The sequence below is a fragment of the Camarhynchus parvulus genome, chromosome 4 (assembly GCF_901933205.1).
Source record: "Camarhynchus parvulus chromosome 4, STF_HiC, whole genome shotgun sequence".
Lineage (NCBI taxonomy): Eukaryota > Metazoa > Chordata > Aves > Passeriformes > Thraupidae > Camarhynchus > Camarhynchus parvulus.
In genome coordinates, this window is record NC_044574.1 from 23,407,464 (window position 1) to 23,417,151 (window position 9,688).

The following is a 9,688-nucleotide window of genomic DNA, read 5'->3' on the forward strand; positions in this document are numbered from 1 at the left end:
TACTAATGTTAATATATTACTTGGTAAGCGATATACACACACACACATACAAAAGGAAATACTACAATCAAAATCGTGAAGCCATTACGTGGTTCCACTCACATTAAAAAACTTGTTCTGGAGTTACTCAAGGTTATTTAGTAGACAAGTATTGGTCAAAGACCACCTTTCTTATTTATCATAGATGGAATATTGTAACTGAAGGAGAATACTTGAAGAAAATGAATATTCCATACTGTATTTTCAAATGGTAAAGTCTGAAGATTCGCATGCCAGCCTCCCACCTATTACAAAGTTTCTATATAATGCCTGTAAAACAGCCTGTAACAGTTTTCACAGAAAACAGTAGTCATTTTCTGGGCTTTTTAGGAGAGATAAGACCTGATTTACAGAAGCCCTGGGCACTCAGAAATGCAGCTGAAATCAAAGGAACTTTCAGTCTGAACATATAAAGTGCCACAGAATGCACTTCACTTCAGAAGTCACAATTTAGAAATACCAAATCAGATATATGAAGACAGCTTGTCTTTCTGATATTAGGGTTTGTTTTCTTCCTTTTCAGGAACTCTTCAGTTCCGCATCTTTTAACTGTGATTAACATCATGCCTCACAAACCTCAAGCATTAGCAAAAGAATAAGACTTTTAAAAATCTTTGAAGTTTATAATAGAATAAGTAAGGGCATAAAGACTTCTGAACTAGTCTGTCCATTTCAATGGTCAGACATCAGAAGTTACCATTTCTAATTCAGCAACATTTTTGGGTTCCCCCCCACTTTCAAATGGGGGCTTTTTTCCTTTTCACAATACATTTATCTTAGCGTTGCTGGGAAACCATTAGAATAATATTGCACACGTGAAATTGCCATTAATTACTGACGCACTTATAACAAAAGAAAATTATCAGATACAAAAACAAAGGGTGTCATCATCAATCAGTTTGAAATTCAGTAACATCTGGGTGAACTTGCTAAGCCCACATGGCCTGTTCCTCTAAGGACTGACAAAACTGGGACATTTACAAAGCAATTGGTTAATATTCCATTTGGAAAAAAAAAAAAAACAGAACACAATTTCTTCTCTGACTAGTGGCCTGTCCTAGTTAATGAAAAACTTGATTGTTACAAGACTCAAACTAATTAAAAAGATTAAACTATGAGCAAAACCAAATTAAAAATTTGGCTTTAGGCTTATGTGGCTAGCAATAGCTCAAGAACACTGCAACTGCAGTCTGCAGTTAAATACAATTAATGAAAGCTTAAAATTATTAGAATAATTAACTGTGGATCATTTCTGTAACCTGGCTGTATGACCTCCACAAAATTACTTATAATTCCTAAATATAAGCATGTAAATACATGCAAGTCACCCATGACATCCAAGACTTGCCAGCAAAGAGCATTTATTAGTTAATATACTATCCAACCCACTTACTATGTATATACCTTTTCCTCTCAAACATACCAAATTCTTGTGGGTGACACAACAGATTTTCTTCTATCAGATGACATTTTAATTTGTATTTTTTAGTATTGTTTAATATAACTACCTAGGTAAAATCTAGGTCAGATCAAAGGCCCATCTAACTATGCCACCTTAGAGAGCAGCCATTAACTTACGCAGAAATATCGGGTTCAGTTAAAATAAACTTTTTTTTCCTCTCCTGTAACTACAGCCTATTCCAAAACATTCAAGCAGCATCAAGCAACCTTTCTCAATTTTAACATGATGTAACAGATGCCTAAAACTACCTGGGCACGACATGACAAATTGTTAGCATTACCCATTTCTAGTGGTATGGAAACACAACAGGCCAAACAACAAAGGGGCCAATACATGATAACCAGAGGAACACACAGAAAGACAATGGAAAGAAGGAGAGGGAGGGTGTTTGTTTTGTTCTTGCACAAATATATACAATCACTAAGAAATGCCAAGGGACAAGATAGGGAAGACTTCAAGGCATATCTGGAGTGCTAACTTCTCCAGATGATCACAAGCTAGGCCTTGGGGTGGGCATGGCAGGGAAGAATTAGAGAGAGGATGAAAGGCTGCGGGGGGCGTTGAAATCAAATGCAACTTTCACAGCAAATGCCTTCCTAACTGTCACCACGGAAAAAAGAACAAGACTATTGGACTGACTGAAAAACAAAATGACAATCATTCCCCCAAAAAATCCAAACCCCCACAAAACAAAAACCAGAATCCAGCCTTGAAAAAGAACTGTATCTCCCTCACTAAATTCTAACCTATAAAACTTAATTTCACAGAAACATATTTAAATGCTGCATCCCTATCTCAAAAGAGAACATTTGCTAACAAAATATTCAGATTGACTCTGAGGCTCCTTTGACACTGTAAGGCAGGACTGCCACAAAAAGAAGTTGGTTTTGCCCTGTGCCAGCCCAAGTATTTGTGAGTTTTCCTGATAAATTACATGAGAAAAGGGTGCAGGTTAAAATTAATTTAGTTGGAGAGGGGTGGGTGTTCTGTTGTGAGCTGGTTTGAGTTTTTTGCCCTGCTAAGTTTTAACCCAGTCAACCCTTCTATTTTGGTGTGCAGCAAAACAAAATGCTTATAAAGAAGGTACAGAACAGAGGCTGGGACAAGCATGTGAGAGCATCACATATTTTGGTGGCAGTTCTGGCTTTGCCTACAAGGGCTGTTTATGTCAGTCACTAAGAAAATCAGTCTCTATGCATTTTGGATTGATGGGGCTATTTGTAATGTATCTGACAATTAAGTACACTACTATTAATCTTACTCATAATGACTAAAAAGTTTTATATCAATGACATTTTATCATTCTCTTGTGATCAAAGTTATATTTGAGATTTAATAGTTTACTGACAACAATATACAATTCTGCAGTTTAACACGGCAGTAAAATACAGTCAATTTTGAAAAAAATTCAATGGTCATAAAGAAGCTTTGCAGCAAAGCAGAGGCCAAGATTCTAAAACTTCTTTCAATCCTCAACTATCTCATGGAAAGAAATATAATATGGCTAACAAAATTGCTCTCAAGTTTTATTTAGGTTCTGGTTTGATCTTGGAACTGAAGGAGGGCTTCTTGGGTGCCTTACAATTGTTTGCTTTCCCCTTCTATCACTTGGTTATGTCAAAGGGGGATATATGTCAATATCCCCCTTTATAAGCCTCACCCAAATTGTCAAGCATCTGACTTGCAGCTCTAAAATCAATCCCTATATAACTTGAACATCTGCCCTGTAAAGAGAAACACTGACCTAAAAAAAAGATTTTGTAGTCAAAAGTACAGTAAACCTCAGCACTCTGCTATGTGCTAGCTGCCTACTTGGTTAAACTTACTTGGATCTATTGAATGGACACTTGACCCCAGCCACAGCACACCAGTTGAAATCACTTCCTCAACAGCTGAAACTATACATCACATACTGTCCCACTCTAAGAATGCACCAAACCATCAATGTAATCTAACGCTCCAGAAACTACCTTTGACTCCATTAAGCACCTGAACTTGTGTTTCATTTGCCATACATATGCAATCCTGAGGCATTTCCTTTCTATATCCCTCAAAAGATGCATGTTCATTTAAAAATTCTCAGTATTTTCATTTTCAGGACAATAATAATGTTATCATACAGACATATCAAAACACTTTGAAAGTATCTGGCCTACATTTTATTACCCACAACCCCAAGCAGAAGGGGGGAATGGATATAAAAACATTCTTTTTAAAAGTCCTTGGCACAAAAGCTGCTGCTCAGGCACTCTGGGACAGGTGCCCAGAACGTCTCAAGTTCCAATAATAAGAAAAGCTTTCATTAGAAGAAGAGGTCTGGACACAAAAATACAGATACAATACCAGAAAACTTGCTAATAAGGACACAAATTTGTAACCAGTTAAGTTGACCATGACTTCAACAAGCTAAAAGAACAAAAATTTGCAGGAACTGATCCACATCCTGGCGGCCAAAACTCTTGAGTTGCACATTTTCTGTAAGAAACACCTTCTGTAAGAGCATCTTTGGCTGACGCATGGCCAAGGAGACAAAAACCCTACAGTTTCAAGAACTGATTCATGCCTGAGTTGGTACATTCTGTGAAACCTGGCTTTTATCATTAAGTCACATTTAAAGTTCTGGAAAGTTATCTTTTGAAGAAAACTTGAAGAAATTTAACAAAACTTTTTCAAGCATTTCTATCCCAAGCACAGCATCATCATAATATTGCACATACCAAAATTAATTTGCTTTTGTTAATTAAGTTGTATAAAGAAGCTCAGACTTCATAAAGAACATACATATTATACAAAAGCATAAAGAAAAATATACTTGTTGGTTTAGTCCTAGAATGTACAGTACTTCCCATTTTCTTGATGCTTCAGTAAAGCCCATACCTGACAAAAAAAATTCCTCTAACTCAGATTAAACAGTACCAATACAGTAAGAAAAATCTTTCTCTGTCATTTCAGACAGACAAAGAATGTCTGTAGGTGCAGTAGCAAAGTATTTGTTTCCATTTGAAATTACTCATAATTTTTTTGGCTGTCTGAATTCTGTAACAATAATTTATTAAAAAACAACAGAAAAAAAGTCTGCTCTTAGCCTGGAAATTATGTCTAATACACACACACACACGAATTCAGTAAAACACGTATACATGATTCTGAAGTTCGTTATATGTAGGAATGACACAGTTCACCATTCCAAGTCCACCAAGTGGGACAAAATAAAATACCTGTTTCAAGGATCAGCTCAAAACTGCATTCCTCTACAATCCACAGACTTTAATCTAAGTATCTGTCTGAACAGTCACAACTCTAGTATCCTCTCCTGTAACTGGCAATATTCCACTGCAGTTCTGAAAATACTAGGCCAAACAAACAACAAGGCTCATTTTCTAAAAAAAAAAACACCGATAGGTGCCTTGCTGCTTAAAAAACAAAGCACAAAGCCTATGTTCTCACATTTATAGCTAAGAAAACTTTTCAATGTACTAACTGACCAGCCCAGACCATGATTTCTATTTTTCAGTCTTTGTGGAGTCACTGCTGTCATAGGAAATAGATCATCAGATGATAGAGTATTTCCAATCTCTAAAAATTATTACTCCACCCTGGGCATAGGACCACATCCTAGGTTACAAAAACCTTTGGTTCAAAGACCATGGTGTTAACAAACGAGCTGTGTCAATATTTGATCAATGCTCAACTTAATTCTCTATTTTCAGCATGGACTTAAGAAATAATCCTACTGTAGCACAGTAGCATTTTTTTTCCAGTGGAAGAAGGGATTAACAAAGTAAAAAAGAGGCAAGACTTGCACTCCCTCAGGATGCTGTCAAACAAGCAGAGAAGATGCTTTTCCAACAATCCCTTTTGCTCAAGAAAATTTAGCAATTTTGTCAATTATACTAAATAGGAAAAAAACAGTATGCATTACACTAAGTTAAAAAATCTGAGGCATGTTTTACATTTGAAACTATTTCAAAATTCCATCCATAAACTCCAGAAATTAAGCTTTGTTTTTGGCAAACAGTGTGATCTTTTCAATCAAAAATACCCTTACGTAGGCCTGCTTGTTTCCCCCACTCAACTATATTTTCTTCAAATGCCGGAACCCAAAACACCACCTAGCTTGCCAAAAAATTTTGCTAGCATATCCTGTAATTATTACTTGTGATTCCACTTCAGACCTCTCCTCTAAACTGTGGATATGTTTCATGCACAAATTAGCAGTTAATGCACCAATTCCAGCACTGAGAGAACTCACAAGACAACAGTAATGAATTACAAAAAATGAGGAAAATGGGTCCTCCACTTTTAAGGAAAAACAATGAAGTCATATTCCCTTAAAGGTCTGCAGGCAGGAAGGACAACAAAACTCTGGCAGTTCTCCATTCCAGTGATAAAATGTTTACCTTAACAAGTAAAAGTTTCAGGGAGGGGGGCGGTGGTCAGAATTGCTCACCTTTAACCGTTTAACCACCTCATCGTTGGTAATTTTGTCTGTAATCTCCTTCACTCCAGGAGGATAGTAGATGATTTTACCGTCGGCAGCAGGTTTTGGTTGGGTAGCAGGGAAGTCCATCCTGGCGCTGCTGGTTATAAACTTTCCTTCTCCACAGTCCTCTACCGGCCTCTATCGGTCAGAAAACAAAAGTTCAGCAGAATAGAAACGACTTTCTAACCCTCTTTTTCCATTCCTCACCCTCAATTCGCTGAAGGCCCCGGCTATCGCCCCGCCGGCCGCGCCCCCCAGCGCTGCCCCCGCCGCATCCCGGCGGGAGCGAGGCCCGGCCCGCCGCCGCTCCCCGCGACTCGGGCCTCCCCGCTCCCCTCCGGCGCCTCCTTTCATTGCGGGGCTGCTCCAGCCCAACACTGTTAGTTCGCAGCCGACGGTTTTACAATGAAATTTGGGGCCCAATCGAGGGACACCCCGCGGCCGAGGGCCCCTTACAGCCCGGGGGGTGGGCCGGGGACGCCGTTCCGGCCCCAGGGGGTGGTTCGGAGCCGGCACACCGGCCCCGGAGCCGGGAGACGAGGCCTAAACAGTTAGGCCTCAAAACTATCGGGAGGCAGAGAAGCCAACAGGAGAGGGGGAGGGAGGGAGGAAGGGAGGGAGGCGGCGGCGAGCGCAAACAAAACCCCCCCGCGACCCCCCCCATTCCCTCAGAGCCCCCCCACCCACCCTCCCGCGCCTCCAGGAGCCCCCCCGGGGAGGGGGCCCGGCCACTCGCCACTTTCCATTTGTTCCCGCAACTTCATGTCCCCTCAGCCCTCGCCCCGCACCCCCCGCCACCTGCCCCGCCGCCCCGCATTCGGCCGGGCCCACAAAGAGCCCCCCGCAGCCCCGGCTCCGCGCACACACCCCCGCGGCCGTGGGGAGCGGGGAGCGAGCACGGGGGGAAGCGGGACCCGGAGCCGCCTTTACCTCATGCAGCTCCGGAAGGTGCAGCATTGAGCAGCCTCCGTGCCGGGTGGTGCTCGCCGCTCCGCCGCCACCCCGCCGTCCGCTGCCCTGGGCGCTCCCGCCGCCTCCTGCTCCGCGGCACGGCAGCTCCTGCTCGGGAGCGCTGGCTGGGGGAAGGGGAGCGGCTCGGTGGCGGCAGCAGCGGCGGCGGCGGCGGCCGGGAGAGGGGGAGGCTCGGGCGGAGCGTGCGCCGCGGGGACCCAGCGCCGCTCTCCGCCCGCCCAGGGAAGCGCAGCCCGGGAGGAGCCTCCGCGCCGCCCCCGCCCCTTCCCCTGCCCGCCCGCGGCCGGCGGCGACGCCCCGCCAGGAGCCCCCAGCCCCCGCCCCGGGCAGAGGGCGAGGCCGCCCGGGAAGTCTGTTACGGCGCGGAGCCCCGCGCAGGGTGCCGGGCAATGCCGGGCGTGGGCAGCGCGGCGCTGCCTCAGCTTGGCGCCTGAAGCCCCGGAGCGGGCTCCGCCGGGGCGGCGAGGGCACGGCTGGCGCCGAGCGGCGATGCCCGGCTGCCGGCAGTGTCAGCGAGCGAGGCTGCGGGGTCCTGGCTGCAGGGCGGGAAGGCGAGAGTTACTTTGCTGCTTCCTTACGGAGCCCGGGCCGCTCATGGCTGCGCGGGCTCGTCGGGCCGGTCCCTCAGGCATCTGGGGCCTGGTCAGCGTGATGGAGAAGACAGTGCGGAAACGGCGTGTGGGGAGGCACGGAGAGTGCGGTGGCAGGCGAGAGTGAGCAGTCTTTCAGGCAGATGCGGGGAAAGAGCAGTATACACACTTGGGTTATAAATCTTAAGGAGAAACTTGAATATGCAGACCAAAGGAGCCCTCGCCAGCCAACTCAGGAAATCCTTCCATGCAAAATGTCTTTGTAATTTAATATTCATATTGCCAAGGGATGGGGTATGTCTGGAAAGTCAATAGCAAAGTGGGATATATCTGTCTGTTTTGAATCTGCAGTATGTACCCTGCCCGACGTGTAGGTGGCTATGAAATGTTTTCTAGATGCCCGTACTGTTCAGAGACGGTATGTGGCAGCTGAAAGATGACTTCTAGCTGATCAAGACTAATTTCGGATCTTCAGCTGCTTTTTTTTTGTTCAAACCAACTAAAAATATTGTTTTTCTTTATTTTGGAAATCTCTAATGAATTTTCTTCAGAGCAAATTGAAGTTAGGAGATCAGGACCATCTCCATGGAGGGATGTTTCTCTCCATGGGGGTTGCACAGGTACGACAGGAGCCTAGCCAGGCACAGCAGGGTGGGCTAGCATGGCCCGGCAGTGGCGAAGGAAAGATGCAGGAGGGTGAGGGGATGGGAGAGGATGAGAAAGGGGTAAGTAAGTAAGAGTATGATGAAGTATGCCAAATTCTAGCTTTGCAAGGTGCTGGTGGAAAATGTACAAAGACTGAGAAGCTTTTTGGAACTTCAGGTGTAATAGCATGTGGGTAGGAAATTGCTCTCCTACGTTTGTGTTCCTTGTATCCCTGCAGTGTTGTCCTAGGGGAGTTAAAGCCTTGAATGTCCACAGCCTCTATGAAACCAGCTTAGAAGGATTATAGTGAAAGTAACTGAGAGTTGCAATGAACACTTGGAGGATCTCAAGCACTGATTTTAAAATTTAGAATGGTGTCATCAGACCAGGCATTTAAATCTGGCTGTGAATCCAGACTTAGATGAAATTATTCTCTCCAAGCTTAAGGATTTGGGCATTCACAATAGACACGTGACTCTAAGGTTGTACTGATTTTAGTAAATAAATAAAGCCAATTCAAAGCATGTTATCTTTTTTCTGAATGTAAACTAAAGAGGCCATTTAGATTTGCCTTAACGTGTAAGGACTCAGACTAGCTATCAACTTTAATTTGTTGTCAATCAAATAAGATGTACTGTCAGAACTTATATACATTGAACATATTTGGGTCTTCTATCCTTAAATTTGTTACATATTTCCTTCTCCAATCAAATTACTAATATAAACCATTTGGTGTAGGTTCCTTATTTTTAATACACTTCTTTTAACACAATAAATTAGAAACAAATCCTAGAAAATTATCCTGTAACTAAATGAAGTATATATCAAAAACCTATATGAGCTCATTTCAGTTTAAATAAAAAAGACAGAATCTAAGTCAGTAAAAATAATGCAAGAAATAAATTTAAAGAGTCTGTTGCTAAGGTTTTTTTCATGAACCAAGCATGGAGCTAGAAAGATGTTAGGCAGACTTCTGCTTGGGCAGAATTGAAGTACTACAGGTTTTGCATTCCAGAAATTTCACCTAAATCTCTGAATTGCTTGGATTTTAATACTTGTTTTCAACTATTCTTTAGTTGTCATTGAAAAGCACCATTTTCTGTATAGCACTAGTGTGATCTACAATATCATAACTTCTTGTTTTAATCTTGTAGTCAAAAGATTTTTTTTCACAAACCAACACCATCTTTACTTAGAATTGCTTATACAGTGGGTTGTGAAGTAGGACTAAGAACATAATGGTCAAGGGCTACCCTCCCACAGCTTGCTTTTAGTCTAAGTTAAGGACAAACAGTGCAAAGCCCCTAGTATGCACTTCTAACCACTTTTATTTTTCATCAAAGAATAAGATAACATCTTGCATTGCACATAATACGTACGTTGAAGGTTGTTGTCATCTTATTGCAATGATCCCATACCTTCTTGATGATTTCTCATGGGCAGCTCCTTGAAGCACAAGCTCCATCTCTCTCCTCACCCACCTATCCCACTCTTTTG

General features: G+C 43.0%; 1 protein-coding gene across 2 annotated transcripts in view; it reads right to left on the minus strand.

The window, feature by feature from the left end:
• Positions 1-7,184, minus strand: part of PDS5A (PDS5 cohesin associated factor A) — a 76,244-nt gene extending 69,060 nt beyond the window's left edge. The window contains exons 1-2 of one of the 2 annotated variants that reach the window (XM_030946777.1): positions 6,915-7,184; positions 5,952-6,122 (exon numbers count right to left, since the gene is read on the minus strand). In XM_030946777.1, the coding sequence (XP_030802637.1) occupies positions 5,952-6,122; positions 6,915-6,941 (198 nt within the window). In that variant the 5' untranslated portion in view covers positions 6,942-7,184. The remainder of the gene's footprint in view (positions 1-5,951; positions 6,123-6,914) is intronic. The other variant, XM_030946776.1, reaches the window with a different exon arrangement.
• Positions 7,185-9,688: the final 2,504 nt, after the last annotated feature.